The 18,831-nt window shown below is 38.2% G+C and overlaps 1 protein-coding gene across 1 annotated transcript in view; it reads left to right on the forward strand.

Annotated features, from left to right (window-relative positions):
* The window catches only part of Pdzd8 (PDZ domain containing 8), a 69,051-nt gene that overhangs the window by 41,288 nt on the left and 8,932 nt on the right, over positions 1-18,831 (forward strand). The window contains exon 4 of the mRNA XM_052714351.1: positions 16,656-16,818. Coding sequence (XP_052570311.1) covers positions 16,656-16,818 — 163 coding nt within the window. The remainder of the gene's footprint in view (positions 1-16,655; positions 16,819-18,831) is intronic.

The following is an 18,831-nucleotide window of genomic DNA, read 5'->3' on the forward strand; positions in this document are numbered from 1 at the left end:
ACCTCTGCTGCATGTGCTAGATTAACTGCATGTGAGTTTCTAGGATTCTGTCCCTCTCTCTCATCTCTTGGGATTACAGGAGTTTGCTGCTGCACCTGCCTTTATGTGGGTCTGGGGCAAACTCAAGTCCTCCTGCTTTTGCAGCAAGTGCTTTACCTGCATCTCCTCCTTCAGTGCTTTTCTAGACTATTTCCAGGGATTTTCACCTAACAGCTCATTGGCAGAACTGAGTCATATAGTATGGGAAACCTGTGCACATGTGTGTGCATGCATGCGTTTGTGTGTGTGTCTGTGGGCGCGCGCGCGCGTGCACACGCGTGTGTGTATGTGTTGGTATATATTTGTGTAGAGGCTATAGGCCAACCTCTTCTTCTGGGGCTATCCACCTTTGTTTTTTCAGGTGAGATCTTTCACTGGCCTGGAACTTACTGAGTAGCTAAACTGGTTGGTCAATGAGCAGTGAGCTCCAGAAATCTATCTACCTGTCTCTGCCTCCCCAGCACTGGGATTACAAGTATGTGCCAATAGTCTTCTTGTTTGTTTGTATGTTTGTTTGCCTTTTGTTCTTTTAATGTTCATACCGAGGGTCAGATTCAGAACCTCATGCTTTCATGGTAAGCACTTTTACCAACTGAAGAATACAATTGTGAATGGTTTTTAGGTAGCTAGTCCACAAGAAAACAAACCTGTTTGACTGTTTGATGACTTTTTTTATGTTAGTAGAAATAGAATGGTTGGGGGAGGCATTCCAGATATGAACTGGAAAAAGGCATATACCCCAAAGCACTGTGCTAGCAGTCTTAGGGCCCATTGTAGGTTTTTCACTAGCAGCTGTCTTCTCCAGCATTTGAAGTCTTAGGTTGTTTTCATGGTATTCTTTCTTGCATATAGCCTCATGGGGAAATGTTTCCTATCCTCTGCCAACTGGCTTCTTTTGTATGATAATCTTATGGTGTTTTCTCCTGTTACTATTCTTACCACAACTAACCCCATAAAATGCCTGGGTAAAGATAAACAGATGGGGGAAAATTAGTGTTGCCAACTGAAAAGATAGTGAGGTGAGTGATAAATTTAGGTATTACTGAGTAAGGAACTCAATCTGTGGAGCTATGAAGAGAAATCTAATGCCACTGATGATTAATGCTAATAGACAGCTGAAGAAGTCTTTGGTGTTGCTGCAAGCTACACACATGCTGATACACAGATATTGATATGCTTCTTATGCTGTCTGTTTTGAATGTTCTAGAAGGAAAGAGGAGGCTGATTAATGATCTTTAAGATCTGATTGACAGAAATTGTGTCCCATTGCCTGATTAAATCCCTGTGTGATTACTTATTACTCTAAAGTCTGTCTGGGGACAGACTCCTTGATGTGGCCAAGAAGGGACCTGCCTAACCTGGTCCCTGACTTTTTTCTTGTCCTTTCTTCTTCCCTCCACTCTCAGGGTTAGTCATGCTCACTTTCAGCCCTTCTGACCAGCCTTATTCTGTACTGTACATCTGTGATAATTGTGCACCCTTCCTAAAGTGTAACATAGGCTTGTTTCTCCGTATATATTTATATTCTTCAGAATTCTGCTTGTGCCAGCTAGGCCTTAGCCTGCTTGCCCTTGTTCAGATATATTCCTGGACTTTTGTCCTGTTTCATTCCTGGAGAGGGCTGACCTCAGACAACTGTTCTTTTAAGTCTTCAATGTCAGTAGCTTTCAGCTATAGTTGATGGATGTGAAACACTCATGGGAAGTGAGAATGGACTGGAGAAGCCAAGGTATTCTTCCTCTAACCTTAAACCTATTTGGCAACTGCTTTGTCTTTGGCCCCTGCTTCTCATAGGACAAGCCACCGTTCCAGTTTCTACTTGATGCTCAGCCCCAATACCACTTCTTACCTCTATCCTTCAGTCTAAGGTTGATAATGACCTCTTTGGCTGGTATCTGAGTTTTATCCTGTTACCCTGTTTGGAATTCAGTCCTGTCACCAATTTTTATTCCCATTTGTAGATTGCACTTGCTTTCAGATATGTAAGAATCTTCCCTTTCTGTACCAGTGTCATCTGTATCCCACTGCCATCACTTCTTCTGGAAAACTTTTCCTAACTAGCACAAACCTGTTTGTAAATACTTGTCAAAGCTGGAGGAGTATTACAGTTCTATTTATACGATAATTTGATCGGGTTATCTCCAGCAGTATCTTCTATTACCGTAAGTCCCTTGATTGGTTTTGTTCTGCATATTCAGTAAATATTGTGGGAAGACTAAACATAGCTATCTGGACATCAACCTCCAAGTACCCTTACCAGTTTCCTTCCAGATCTTTAGGGTTTCAGCATGACTTTTAGTCATACTTTGTTCTTCTTTCTCCTTCCCTGAATATTTCCCATCTCTTTTTGTTTTTTGTTTTTTTTTTTTTTGGTTTTTCGAGACAGGGTTTCTCTGTGTAGCTTTGCGCCTTTCCTGGAATATTTCCCATCTCTTTTTAAGCAAATAAAAATCTTTATGATGAGGAACTCTACCAAATGAGATTTACTGCTCAATATTGCTTTTTTTAAAGTGTGAGACTATTAGTTTACAAATGTAGTATCTAGTGATATCTGTTTTCTTTCTGGCAGTACTAAAAACATCAAAAGAATGCCTCATGAGTGTATTGCTGAAATAAATGACTTGGTATGATTTAAATTTGAATTGTCTTCACTTCCTTTTTAATTTTGGAGACTTTCAGAAGCCTTGTTGGGTAATAATGAATAAAAATCTACATTTCCAAATCTGTCTACATACTATTGACAGTGCCTACAAAGGGTTTAAAAGGACTCTGAAAAACTGTAATTTTAAGTGAGAACATTTGAACTGAGACAGACAGACTTCTGAATACATTAGGCCAGATGCCTAGGACTTGGCATTTTGGTGTGTTTACTTAAGGCTGCATGCCTGGCAGGTCGAATTTTGGTGTGCCTATTTAACCATTTGCCATTTGCAGTCTTAATCTTATCAAAAGGAAGAAAAAGATTAAAGCAAATAAAATTTTTTTGAAAATGTCAGTCTTTTATGAAAACTTTGGTTTAGTTCAGCTTGATAACATTTGAGAATTCAGTAGGGACTCAGTGAAATTTTAACCATATGTAACATTTTATAATTGGCTTCTTAAAGTCAAGTGCCTTTCAGCTCTAATAGTAAATCCTCCATAACATTTCCATTCTTAAAAGTTCATCTTAGTTAAAAATAAAGGATGAAGTTCCTGTCTCAGCTTTCTACACACTGGTATGATTGTGAAATTCTGGGAAGGGGTAAGAAATTATGTTAAAATATTATTTAATTCAAATCAAATTAGTCTAAGACACTAAGAATGAGGAGTAAGAAACAATATGAAGTATAATTCATTTTATGATCCCTGTCAAGAGAAATAGATCAGCATTCCTGCGTGTATCATACATTGCTATTGTCAGCTCAGAGTAAGTCAGTTTCAGTGCAAAATTACTGAGAGCTTCTAGTGAAGGAAAGTAGCATTCTTTGGGGAAAACTAGTAAATATGTTAAAGAAGTGACAGATGAAAGAAACATCAAGAATAAAAGCTTTAAATAGCATCTGAGAAGTGTAGCTGTTACTTCCAAGACAGTAGAGACTATGAGGCTTTTAGAATAAAAGTGTTTTAATCCGAATCTCTGTTTAAGGGAGACTAAGAATGGGATTTGAGTCCTAGCCAGGCCTCTTTTTGACAGCATGGCCATGTCAAAGTCTAAATTCATCTCATCTACAAGTACTTTATTATTCTGTAAATAAGACTGATAATGCTTCTCACAATCTCATGAGAGGCAGTTACTTCTTCATCTGTAAATATCTGGCACATCGTCTGGCATGAAGTAGGTCATCAGCAATATGTGTGTTGGATCTGAGTAGAGTCACAGATGTGATCAGGCAAGGGAAAGACGAAATAATAGAGGAGAATGAACATCTAAACTAGGTTGGTGATTATGGAGATAAAAAATGGAATCAGAATGGCTTTGGATATCTCTGGGAATGGAAACAGTTTTAGAGAGAGGTAGCCAGAAAGAACAGTCATGAGGAGGTAGACAGAAAAGGAAAAAGCAGATATTCTGGAAAACTTAGGTTTAAAGTGATAGTGACCAAGAAAAGGCAGTCCAGAATGGATTTTTTTCAGTGAGAGATCCTGTCTCAGAAAGGAAGGTGAGGATGAACAGCAGAAGACACCTGACATTGACCTCTGCCCTGCACATACACAAACATGCACACACAAGCATGCAAAAAAGAGCTGTTGAGAGAAAACTAATAGTCACAAAACGAAAGCCTTACTTTTAGAGTCTATTTTTTAAGACGGTTTACTTCACTGTGAGCCAAGAACTGACCAGCTCAATCCATACTCGGGAACTAATGTGCTTTTCAAAGCACAGTAGCACCTTCTCATGAATATTTTTTCACCAGATAGCTCATTTCCTGAGTTATACACAGATGCTGGATGCAGAACTGGGTCATAGATGGTTCAGGAATGTGTTAAAGGTACTGCCAAGGTTCATGCAGTTAAGTGGGATCCACCTTACTGCCCACATGTGCCCGGTTAGCAAGCATCAGAGGCATTCTGCAAACCCAGACTGAGTGACCCACATTCTGTTTTACTGTTGCTGTAACAATTTGGCTTCAACTGAAGTAAGAAAATAGGTTATTCTGGCCAAATATGAATGACCGTGAACTGGAAACATGGATTCAGGCTACTCTGGATGATATATTACATCATGGAAGCAGTTATACAAAACTTTTACAGTCACAGAACAAAAAAGGAAAGTCATAAATTAGTGTACATACATGTATTTACATTGGTTGGAAACATCAGGCAACTGGATTACAAGTTGGGGGGGAATTTCTTCTTTAGATTTCAGATGTTATAGTATACTTGGCATTAGGATTGGTAGAGGCTCTACTAATCTTACTGACACATCCTGAGAAGTTTTAAATTGATATAATAATCAGGAGTGTTAGGCCAGATACAGAAATTAAGACAGTCGGCTAAAAGTGGCTTGTAACATTCATAGATTTTGGTTATGAATCTGCAACATTGCATCTTTCCATAATTATGTTCTAATTAGTCAAGGTCAAGCAAGCAATCTATAGGTATGTAATGTAGATAAAGCTTCTTCAGAGAATATCATTTCACACTACTGTATCATCTCCACAAATGGCATCCAGTATGCCTGGGTTCAAATCCCCATTCTTCTGTTTTAGTTCTATGATGGTGAACATTTATTTCATCACCTCTAGAGAAGAGCAGTTACTTCTGCCCAAGTCTTTTGCCCCATGCCTTCAAATTCTTCCTGTAACAAGGTAAGGAAGGCAAGAGAAGTACTTCCTTGGGCCATGAGAGAAAGTGGTGCTTTTTCTTTGTTTTTAAGATAAGAGAGCCAGGGCTGGAAAGATGACTCAGTGGTTAAAAGCACTTGCTGTTCTTGGAGAGAACCTGGGTTCAGTTCACAGCACCTGGTGGCTATATAGTGGCTTAGAGCTGTCCATAACTCCAGTTCCAGATACCACTTATGTATCAGAACCCTTTTCTGATCTCTAAAGACAACAGGCATATACATGGTACACATACATACACTCAGGTAAAGTATTCATAAAATAAAATCTAAAAATGGTTTAAATTAAAAAACTATTTTTATGGACCAATGGAATCGAATTGAAGACCCTGACATTAATCCGCACACCTATGAACATAAAATTTTTGACAAAGAAACCAAAAGTGCACAATGGAAAAAAGAAAGCATCTTCAACAAATGGTGCTGGCAAAACTGGATATCAACATGTAGAAGGCTGCAAATAGATCCATATCTATCACCGTGCACAAAACTTAAGTCCAAGTGGATCAAGGACCTCAACATAAATCCAGCTACTCTGAACCTGCTAGAAGAGAAAGTAGGAAGTCGTCTTGAACGCATTGGCATAGGAGACCACTTCCTAAATAGAACACCAGTAGCACAGACTCTGAGAGAAACAATCAATCAATGGGACCTCTTGAAACTGAGAAGCTTTTGTAGAGCAAAGGATACGGTCAACAAGGCAAAGCGACCGCCTACAGAATGGGAAAAGATCTTCACCAACCCCACATCTGACAGAGGACTGATATCCAGAATATATAAGGAACTCAAGAAATTAGACATCAAAATGCCCAACAGTCCAATTAAGAAATGGGCTATAGAACTAAACAGAGAATTCTCAACAGAGGAAACTCAAATGGCCGAAAGACATTTAAGGAATTGCTCAACATCCCTAATCATCAGGGAAATGCAAATCAAAACAACTCTGAGATACCACCTTACGCCTGTCAGAATGGCTAAGATCAAAAACACTGAAGACACCTTATGCTGGAGAGGATGTGGAGCTAGGGGAACTCTCCTCCACTGCTGGTGGGAATGCAAGCTTGTACAACCACTTTGGAAATCAATATGGCGCTTTCTTAGAAAATTGGGAACCCATCTCCCCCAAGATCCAGCTATACCACTCTTGGGCATATACCCAAGGAATGCTCAACCACACCATAAGAGCACTTGTTCAGCTATGTTCATATCAGCATTGTTTGTAATAGCCAGAACATGGAAACAACCTAGATGCCCTTCAACTGAAGAATGGATAAACAAAATGTGGTACATATACACAATGGAATACTACTCAGCAGAGAAAAACAATGACATCATGAGGTTTGCAGACAAATGGATGGATCTAGAAAAAATCATCCTGAGTGAGGTAACCCAGACTCAGAAAGACAAACATGGTATGTACTCACTCATAGCAGGATACTAGACATGAAACAAGGATGACTTGTCTGCTACTCACATCACCAGGGAGGCTACCTGGAAAACAGGACCCCAAGAAAGACACAGGGATCGCCCAATGACAGAGAAATGGAATGAGATCTACATGAACAGCCTGGACATGAGTGGGAGTAATGAAAGGCGAGGGTCGAGGGAAAGAGAGCTTGGGGGAGCGGGAGATCCCAGCTGGATCAACAACAGAGAGGGAGAACAAGGAATAGGAGACCATGGTAAATGAAGACCACATGAGAATAGGAAGAAGCAAAGTGCTAGAGAGGCCCACAGAAATCCACAAAGATACCCACACAACAGACTGCCGGCAATGGTCGAGAGACAGCCCGAACTGACCTACTCTGGTGATGGGATGGCCAAACACCCTAATTGTTGTGCTAGAAACCTCATCCAACTACTGAGGGATCTGGATGCAGAGATCCATGACTAGGCCTTGGGTGGATCTCTGGGAGTCCAATTAGCGAGAATGAGGAGGGTTTATATGAGCGAGAATTGTTGAGACCAAGGTTGGATAAAGCACAGGGACAAATAGCCAAATGAATGGAAACACATGAACTATGAACCAATGACTGAGGGGTCCCCACTGGATCAGGCCCTCTGAATGGGTGAGACAGTTGATTGGCTTGATCTGTTTGGGAGGCATCCAGGCAGTGGGACCAGATCTTGTGCTCATTGCATGAGTTGGCTGTTTGAAACCTGGGGCCTATGCAGGATTGTTTGGCTCGGCCTGGGAGGAGGGGACTAGACCTACCTGGACTGAGTCTACCAGGTTGACCTCAGTCTGTGGGGAAGGCTTTGCCCTGGAGGAGATGGGAATGGAGGGGGGGTTTGGGGGAAAGGTGAGGGGGACGGGAGGGGGGAGAACAAGGGAATCCGTGGCTGATATGTAGAACTGAATTGTATTGCAAAATAAATTAAAATAAATTAAAAAAATTTAAAAAAAAACTATTTTTAAAGATAAGAAAGCCAAGTGGTGACTCTAACATAAGCAGGTTTACTCTAACAAGGAGGATGGCCTATTTGAGAGAATGTCCTTGTTAGGGAATATTTAAGTAGTTAGTGAAAATGGGAATCATGTCTGTGCCTTATTGTCAAATGGTTCAGGAAAAAAATATGCAAGAGAAAAACAAATGTAGTGAAACACTGGTCAGGAAATATGGCTCAGGATAAATAGCAAAAAAATTTTGTAACCTTTCTGTTATTCCTGAAATTATTTCAATATAAAAAGTTATTTTTTAGAAAATCATAGTTAAAAAATCTTTCCTTAAGTCTCCCCACAGACTTTGTAATACCTGAATCACTTTGCAGAAGTATTCTGTTAATATGTAAAGGTGAAGGTTGATTTGGTGACTCAGATTAAGAGCTATTTCTCTGACAAGAGTTTCAAAGGACATGAGTATTCCATGCTATTGTTTCCATAACAACCTCAGCCTTTGCCTACTTTTCTTAGCATTTTATTTCACTAGAATGGTTGTATAAAATTTAAATTTGTTTCAAATCAAAGCATTAATAAAGGCTTTAATCAAATTTAAAAAGAGGAAACCTTAAGTGTATTGATTATTCAGATGGAATTATTTTAACAGCCTTTGAACCTAAGCATAAGGCCATTTTTATTCCTTAGATCTCTTAGGTCATTTGTATTTATATAATGAAGTTTCTGTTCTCAGTGCATTTCTATGTCTCTGTTGTCTCTTTGTGACTGAAGGATACAGTCCTCATTTACCATTCAGTTACCTTAGAAACTAAGTTACCTGATGGACAAGCTTCCATTCTGTTTGGAGAGGTCTTACTTGTTTCTCATCCAAAAGAAAGTCTTTCTGAGGAAAGACTGGAGGTTTCTGGTTTGTGTTTGACATTTATGCCTAGTTTTTTTTAATTACGACAACAACCCAGTATGCCAAGATAGTGGCCCCTTCACTGTGACTTAGTTATGGTTTGTTTCTCCTAAAAGTTAATGTGTTAGAAGCTTAACCCCAGTTTGGCAATATAGAAGATGATAGAACCTTTAAGGAAGTAAACCCTTAGGGGAAGTCCTTGGATCACAGTTAATCTCAATAAACTTAAAATAGCTCTCATAGGACCCCTGAAGCTCTCTAAAGAACATGTTACAAGGGAGCCCAGCAGAATCACTCTGGCTTCCTGCTCTACTGTGCTCTTAGACATGTTCCCATTGTAGTATGCAACCCTCATAAGACCTGACTAATGCCATATCAATGAACCTCCAGAACAGCTAAGTAAACCTCTTTTCTTCACAAATATTCTGCATCAGGAATTTTTTTTGTTTCAACAAATATGAACTAATATATTCTCTTTATAAATAAATCCCACAAGCCAAATGTGACGGCACATGCATTTTAGCCCCAACACTGGAGGCAGAAGCAGGTAGGTAGATCTCTGTGAGTTTGAGACCATGTTGGTCTACATAGTGGGTTCCAGGACAGCCAGGTTTTCAATATACCATAACCATGGGAGCTTGGAGGACTAAGCTAATTTTGATGAGTTTTCAGCTATTTTGAACATTAACTGCTAAAAAAGGTAAGCATCATTCTGGTAAGGAAAATGTTTCAAGTTTATGTGAGAGAATTTAATTTAGAATTCATTCTTATCCTATACAGATCTATCTATTTAAGCACCCCCATGGCATGTAAGGTTGTGTTGGGGGCGGGGGTGCAGAGATTGAGACAAGGACATAAAAGTTTTCTCCTGCAATTTTACTTCATATAAAATTATGAATAGGTTAAACTGTAATGCTATGAAACTATGGGCAATTTAATTCTGGATTTCAAGGACTTAGACAGTTATCATTATTATTAACCATTTATTTCTAAGCTCTGAATTATAATTGAGAGGTCATGATTTCTAAAACTAGGGCTGACAAGATGGCTCTGTGACTAAAACCTGACAACCTAAGTGTGATCCCTGGACCTGCTCCATGGTGCAGAGAACTGACCCTCCTGGAGTTTTTCTCTGACTCCACATGTGTACCACCTCCACACACGCACAATGAATAAATGCAATAAGAATGTTTTTAAGATTTCTGAAACTAGAACTACTTTTATATTGCATAAATTTAACTATTTGCAAGGTAAACATTTATATACTTGGCAAACAAATATGTTAGAAATGTAACTGTTTGACTGAATACCAGTTGTCAGTTCAGTTTGCTCATGATTACAGAGCACAGATTGCAACCAGGCTAGGAACTAATTGCTGTCTATCCAAATAGAAAACAGCATGCCTGCTGAAAGATCTATATGGATAGATTTTGTTTTGTTTTGTTTTTTCATCCACTGCCTTGAGAAGTCACAACCATAATTGGTAAACCTACTATCTCCATTAGTACAAATCATAAAGAGAAGCATATTCTTGTCCATGTTCATTTTCTATACCCCCCCAGTATACAGGTATAACATAAACAAGAAACATGACTCAGAAGTGACTGTGTTAGATGTATTAGTACTGTTACTTAATTTTTAATGGGTTATAATTCTGAGGAATTCCAGTATACAGGTGTAAGATAAACAAGAAACATGACTCAGTTAGAAAGTGACTGAGTTAGATGTATTAGTACTGTTACTTAGTTTTTAATGAGTTATAATTCTGAATTAATAAAAAGCAACATTTATTCTATAGATTAATATAGATTAACATAGATTCTATCTTTAAAAAAAACCAAAATAATGAATCTCCAAAGATCATTCTGGTGTTGGTCTAATCTACTTCTAAGCAAATATTGGTGGGAGTGCTGGTCCAGCTTGGATGAGTTAGTATCCCTAGACCATCCATCAAGGCAAAGCAGTAGAACTGTTATGTGATATGCATGGCTGTGCCTACTACACAACCATATGTAAGACTGGAGGATGGCCGAAATGATTCCCTAAGCAGGAAGTATTGGAAATGTTAGTATCTACAATAGGCATATAATGAGCATTCAATAATGTTGATTTTATTCCTTCTTTTTCTTTAAAAAAAAAAACACTGAAATTTCAGAAATATAGTAAATAGGTAGACTTTGTATATTCCTTATATTTATTGAAAGATAATGTACTATAGGATCTTTTATTAGATTAAACAGAATTATAGGATTTGATAGGTCCATTGAAGTGCTTTTCTCTAGTAAAGCCAACTCTGTTACAATCAGGATTGCAGTCTCGAGTCAACTGATATCATCTAGACATTTTTAATTTCCCAATAGTGCCAAAACTGTAACCCTAAATTGTAGACAAATTGCTAAATGGTCTTATTAATAAAAAACCTGGAGCCAGATATTGGGATTAAAACCGAGAGATCAGAAAAGCAGAAAGAAGCCAGCCATGTTCTCACCACTTGGAAATCTTCAGCCAAAGAGACCTACTTCCTATATACCCATGCCTATATGTTTTTCTGTTCTGCCTTCTCATTTCCTCTCTCTGCCCAGCTATATCACTTCCTCTTCCTCCAAGCTCTGTCACTTCTTCTCTGCCTGTACAGACCTTCAGACCTTTATGGTTAACTAGTGTTGGAATGAAAGGTATGTACCACCACGCCTGGCTCTGTTCCCATTGTGTCTTGAACTCACAGAGATACAGATGGATCCCTGCCTCCCAAGTGATAGGATTAAAGGCATGTGCTACCATTGCCTGATTTCTATGTTTATTATAGTGGCTGGCTTTTTCCTCTGCTCCTCAGATAAACTTTATTGGGGTACACAGATAAAATATCACCACACTAAATGATGGCCTCATCCATTCCAATTTCTCCTGCTTTTAAGACATAGCCAAATGCCACACCATCATGTAAGGCGTTCTTCTTCTCCTCCTCCTCCTCCTCCTCTTCCTCCTCCTTCTCCTCCTCCTCCTCCTCCTCCTCCTCTTTGTGTGTTCTGGGGATTGAACTCAAGTCATCATCTTTACAAAGTTAGCAGTATGATTGTTTAAATATATATACATATTATTATAGTATAATATATAACTAAACATGCATGTTAACCACATGTAGATGTCTTATAGACATATACACACATAAATAAATATAAATCCTTAGAAATTTGGATTCTAATTATTTTCATAGCAGTAAAATAAAAACTTAGAATGTGTTTTTGTGGACTTTTTGCTTTTGATACAGTGTTCTTTTTTCTAGCTATATCTGGTTTAATCTAGTATAAATTAAATACCTAGGGTTCATCTGAAATAGTGCTCTGTGAGTAAGGTATCTTAAGACAAAATTGGCATATTTGGGGCTTATCCATAAATAAGATCTTGTTACTGGCACATGACAGGTTTTCTCCTCCCTTTCCAAGCTCCGTACTTCCCCCTTTTTCTTTGTTATGTGTAGTCCCTCCAGTATAGTGTTGAAATGGTAGTAGAGACATTAATTCTCTCATCTTTGAGTATTGTGTTGGTTATAGATTTTTTTGTAGTTCCTCACAATCAAGTTTAGGAAGTTCTCTTGTATTTCTAGCTGACTAAGGGTTCTTATGAATGGATGTTGGACTAAATGGACTTTCTTTTGTATTTGTTAAAATATTTATGGCTTTATCCATTATTTTGTTACTGTAGTAAACTAACTGATTCCTGAATGGTCGCTAACCTCTAATTACGACAGTAAATTCCATTTACAATTATTATACTTTGTTATATTACTGAAATAGATTTATTTTTCATCCATATTTGAATATTACAGATAGTGATTTATAGTTTTGTTTTCTTGATTTGTCCTTATCTGTGTTTGGGGTCAGTGTAACATTAACATCTGTTTAGATAAGCATGTTTTTATTTCTTCATGAAGAACTACCAATAGCTAAGTATGTGCACACTTGTGGTCAGGAGTTCATGGCCTGCTGCCTCTACGTGGTTTGAACCCAGCTTGTGTTACAAGAGACCCTGTTTCAAAAAATAAACATCTCTAAAAGTTTACAAAACCTATCAACACAAAAACTAAAGAACAGTTTCTAATAAAGTCTATTTTTACCAACTGCCAATCACCAGTTAGGAAAGTGAACTTCTAACTAAGCAGGAATTATATATTAAAGCTCTAAAAACAGAGGTGTATATATATTGGGATATTAGCAGGAATTTTAGAAACATATCCTTAAAAAACAAGACTGAGAAATGTTGACTAAAGAATAATGCAGCTATCCTGATTTTTAATTGAGCAATAGTTGAATTATTGTCATCCGGAGGGATGTAGTGTTTTCTGTTCTTTTCCTTTTTTAAATCAGCAAGTTGAATGAGAACAAATTGAATATTACTCTTATTTCAATTCACAGGTGATATTCTGTTATATACATTTCTGATAAATTGAATGACAGGTGACAGATTTAGTTAAGGAAATGCTCTAAATGAGACAAATAGCATCTCATTCACCAGATAAGTCTTACTAAAATATATTTGTAAACTCCCTTCCTTTACATCCTTACAGAAAATTTAGCCATACAGTCATCTCTCTGCAGCAGATTAGTTCTTGCCCCTAACTCCTCACACCTCCTTAATATAAAATGGCATTATTCCTGCATTTAACCTATACATATCCCTCTATATGCTTTACCTTCTTCTCTGGGTTATTTGAAGTAATCATCATAGTGTGTTACTTAAGGAATAATGATAAGGAAGAAAGTTTGTACACTGTACACCGCCAGTACATATGTAGTATTTTTCTTACTATCCCTCCCTCCCACCCTCCCTCTTTCCTTTCTTTCTTTCTTTTTTTTTCTTTTTTTCCTTCCAGGGTTTCTCTGTGTAGCCTTGTGTAGCTGGAGTTTTCCTGCCTGGGCCACGGTCAGGACAAATCTCTCTCACCCTTCTCTCTGGGTCCTGCCAAGTCCCGCAGCTGCTCAGACCCAACCAAGTAAACACAAACTGTATGGCCGTGGCAGGCTTCTTGTTATCTAGTTCTTCTATCTTAAATTAACCCATTTCTATTAGTCTATAAGTTGCCACGTGGCTCGTGGCTTACCGGTACCTTACATCTTCCTTGTCATGGCAACAGCTGGCAGCGTCTCTCTGACTCAGCCTTTCACTTCCCAGAATTCTCTTCTCTGCTTGTCCCACCTATACTTCCTGCCTGGTTACTGGCCAGTCAGTGTTTTCTTAATAACCAATCAGAGCAACACATTTGACATATAGAACATCCCACAGCAGCCTTGGCTTTCTTGGAGTTCACTATGTAGACCAGGCTGACCTCAAACTCACAGAGATCTGCCTGCTTCTGCCTCCCATGTGCTGAGATTAAAGAAAGGTATGTGCCATCATGCCCAGCTTTAAATTTCTTTAAAGTTTTTATTTGATGTATATGGGTGTTTTGCCTTCACCTAGATCTGTGTCTGTGCATTGTCTGCAGAAGCCAGAAGGAAGCATGTCTCTTAGAACTGGAGTTACAGACAGTTGTGAGCCACCATGTGGATGCTAGGAATCAAACCCTGATCTCTGGAAGAGCAGCCAGTGCTCTTAACTGCTGAGCCAGCTCTCCAGCCCCTTAATATTTTTGATGCATTGTTGCTTGAAAGTAGAAATCTAATTCTATACCATAAAAAGTAGAGTTCCAAAGCCCATCTAATGACATGGATTACTCCCACTGAATTTGAGAAAAGCAATATTCAGAATTATATTCACAGTATATAATTGTATTCACCATGCCTCAGTTTTGACACAATTCACAATTTTGTATTAAAGTATAAGCAAATGCAAATTCTAACAGTAGTTCTAGATTGTATGATTAGGAGTGGTTTTCTTTTTATTTTGTTTCTTACAAATGTTTTACTATAGGTGTGGTTACTTTAAAAAGACATATTAAATACATCGTGTTATTTATTGTTTGGCAATTTCATGAATGTATATATTTTGATATTTGATGTATATATTTTGATCATATTCAGCCCCAATCCTCTCTCCCACTTCTCCCAGGACCACTGCCTCCCATACTTCCTTCCTTCTCCCACCTTCAAGTCTTCTCTTTTTTAATATATTTTTATTCTTTGAGAATTTCATACATGTATACCAGATATTTTGATCACATTCTCTCCCCACTCCCTCCTCCAATTCCCCAGACCCTCCCCAACACATTCTCTCTCCCAACTTCATGTCCTCTTAACTTTTAATAACTCACTGAGTCCAGGTAGTGCTTATCCTAAGTACATGGGTGTTGGCTATCCACTGGAGCCCGGGTAAACTGCCATGATGGCCACACACCCGAAGAAAAATAACTCTCTCTCCCCAGCAGCCAATGGCTCCTCACCCAGACTGTCCCACAACATGTTCCTATCCTTACTTCATTGTAGCTGAATGTTTTCCTGTGTCCCACCCAGTTCACAGCTGCTCAGACACAAGTAAACACATAGAGGCTTATTTAATTAAAACTGCTCAGCCATTAGCTCAGGCCTACCACTGACTAGCTCTTACACTTAAACTCAGCCCATTTCTGTTAATCTATGTCACTACGTGTTCAGTGGCTTTACCTGTGTGCCATTACATGATGCTCCCTAGATGGCAGGCTGGCATCTCCTGACTCAGCCTTCCTCTTCCCAGAATTCTCCTTGTCTGCTTATCCCACCTATACTTCCTGCCTGGCTATTGGCCAATCAGCATTTTATTTATCAACCAATCAGAGCAACACATTCACAGCATACAGAGAACCATTACCCATCATTTCCCCTTTTCTTTCTATTTAAAAGGAAAGTTTTAACTTCAACATAGTAAAATTACATATAATAGAACAGTTGTAAGATAAAATGGCCCCTTAGGTTCCTGCTTCGCAGAAGAAACTGCCAGACATTCTACAGGACACAGAGAGAAGTGACTGAGAGACTGGGCCTATGGGCTGAAAATGGATGCCCCAACGTTACAGAGGAACTTTGGATAACTGTCCCGGCAGGCAGCTGTCTCTGTCATTTTAGATTTTTGGAAGTTGCTTACAATGCTCTTCCTGTTTACTTAGGTAATATTATATCCTTCTGAGGTCTTTGATATAGTTGAAGACTAGATATAATTATGGTTTTCCTTGGTTATGATAAGAGATAAGGTAGATATGAAACTTTAGACTCACAAATATAGGATACATAGAATATTTTCTTTAATTTTACAAAATACAAATAGACTAGATATTGTAACTGTAATTCTTGCTTGATAACTGTTTGGTTATATGTAATTTTAATAGGTTAAAGTTAAAACCTTCATTTTGTTTAGACAGAAAAAGGGGAAGTGATGGGGGAATGTCTTTCTGTATGCTGCGAATATGTGTTGCTCTGATTGGTTGATAAATAAAGCCGTTTGCCCTATGGCAAGGCAACTTAGAGGCAGGCAGGAAATTTAAGGCGAGAGACGCCAGCAAGCTGCCCAAGGAGCAACATGTAATGGAACGAAGGTAAAGCCATGGAACGTGATGATTCATAGATTAATAGCCTAATTTAAGATATAAGAGCTAGCTAACAAAAGGCTTGAGCCATGGCCATGCATTTATAATTAATATAAACCTCTGTGTGTTTACTTGGGGGACGCAAGTGGGAGAGATTAGTCCTGACCACCAGCAGGCCGGGACACAGGAAATCATCCGACTACACTTCATTATCATCTCCTGTTCCTCCTTTTAAAGAATAATCTACTTGGTCCAGTTGCTGTTGCTTTCGTGCACAACGGTATGCAGCCATACTCTGGAGCATAAACAACCTACATTTATGACTACATTTGAGTCATCATAATCTGGAAGTATGTTAATTTATATTGTTACAGTAATGGCTTCATCTCTCACTTACTGTAGTCATAGTCATCATGCTTCAAAAGTCATTGCTGACTGGGATGTTCTCAAATGTATTGCTGTTATCTCAATGTTTTCTTTCCTTTTTTTTAACCCTTTATCAAAGGTTGAATTAATAAAAGGGAATTTACAAAGTGTTGGACTTACACTTCGTCTTGTTCAGTCAACTGATGGGTATGCTGGGCATGTCATAATTGAAACCGTGGCCCCAAACTCACCTGCTGCAATTGCAGATCTTCAGCGAGGAGATCGGCTCATTGCTATTGGAGGTAATTATAACTGTAAAGTATAGCTTATGTGTACAGAAGAACTACAAAATAGGTTGGAGGGTTTTTCTTTCTTCCTTCTCCCTATATCTGAAACAAGCATCTGCTAGTTTTATAACAGAAGAACATCGTTATAAACAGAATTGTAAAAGATACCTTAACATGCTTGTAAAATGTTTGCCAGGTTAGTCCTAATCTCTAAATCTTTAACATATTTCATCTTTAGACTACTTTAACTAGAACGTCTCTAATTTTTTCCCCTTCTTACCTTCTCCTCTGTGCTTATTATTGAATGTAAAATCAAGAACAAGTCATCCCTTCTTGTACATCCATCACCACTATGATCCTAAATATGCTGATATTAGCACCACTCACATCTTGTTGTAGGACTATAAAATTAATAGGAGAGAGACTAATATTCTTTGCCTAAGGGGAAGGGTACACCTAATACTATTCTGAAGCTCCATATTATATAAAAGGCCAGTGGTTTGTCAGTATGCTGTTATTCAGAATCCACCCCAAATCTGGGGTAAATATGTAACCTGTATATTGCATACCTTCCTGTCAGCTGGATTGTTGTGAATAATAAAAATAAAAACCAAGGCAAGTTATTTGCTTAAGTGTATATACCTAGCAGTAGAACTCAACTGTGCACAGCAGCACAGAAGTAATCCAAGCCTTTTCAGACTGCATAGTACCTGGCCCAGCTGTTGTAGGCTTTGAACACATAAATTATATAAAACACAGATATAATTATTACTCTTTTAAGAAGAATACAGTGCGTTCTTTCATGGCTAAGACAATAAAGTAGAGCAGGTCCCAATAAAAAAGTAGTTATCCTTGGTTATATTAGAGAAACTCTGCCTTTGCTTCAAAACCATCTTGACAGTAAGATAATGAAAACGATTTAGTTATGCACCTGGAGGCCAGTAAAGTTAGCATTTTCATTTGGGAATCCCTCTGATTGTGACATGCACAATGCCTTTCACACCACAGTCACCAGGCAGTAGTATTCAGAAGTCATTCTGATTCAGAAAACCTGAAGTAGAGTTTAAGAATCTGCATTTCTCTCTACTTTTTTGTTTGGTTGGTGTGTGTTTTGTGTCCACCACCCCCCACCCCCGACAGGGTTCCTCTATGTAGCCCTGGCTGTCCTGGAACTCACTCTGTACACCAGGCTGACTTTGAACTCAGAGATCTGCCTCCCAAATGCCGGGGTTAAAGGCATGCGCCACCACTACCTGGCATGAATCTGCATATAAACAAACTTCCCAGGTCATTCTAGTCCTCCTAGTTCATGGACACCTAGGAGGACATAAAGTAGACATCATCCATTACATAGCTCTCTATATAAATATAAAAAGTTTGTTTCCCACAGCTAAAACCATGGTTCAATATAAATGATTTTTCATTAATACATATTCTGTTTTGGTCTTACCTACAGGTTATTTTTAATTATCTCTTTAACTTTTAAATGTGCCTTTTAAGTTCTGTTTTCAATTACACAGGTAGCAAATACCTATTATCCAAAATAAATAAGTCCAAGCCATACAAATATTTACAGAGAAAAAAGCAAAAATTACCTTTTCAAGATACCCAACATTCATAAAAGTACAAACATTTTATTGGTTAAAAGATCATATATAGTACATATTTATTGCTAATGTTTCAAACATAATAGAAAAAAACCTTTATTTTTTATTTAACATGTATGCATGTTTTATCTGCATGTATATCCATTCACCAATGTGAGCCACCATTTGGGTGTTAGGAATCAAACATCATTCTCTGAAAGAGAAGCGCTCCTAACTACTAAAGCCATCTCCCCAGCACCACAGAAACTGTTTTTTAGTGCCCCTCCCTATATAAATAAATATATACTCCTTGTCTAAACTCTGGCACACAAATTAAGTTCCTACAGTGTATTTTTAGTAACTCTTTATTTCTTTTAATATGTCATAAACTTTTGCCCTATGTTAATAGGTATTTCTTAAATAAATTAATTGTAATTCATTT

This window comes from Peromyscus californicus, unplaced genomic scaffold (assembly GCF_007827085.1).
Source record: "Peromyscus californicus insignis strain IS unplaced genomic scaffold, ASM782708v3 Scaffold_4__1_contigs__length_199733344, whole genome shotgun sequence".
NCBI lineage: Eukaryota > Metazoa > Chordata > Mammalia > Rodentia > Cricetidae > Peromyscus > Peromyscus californicus.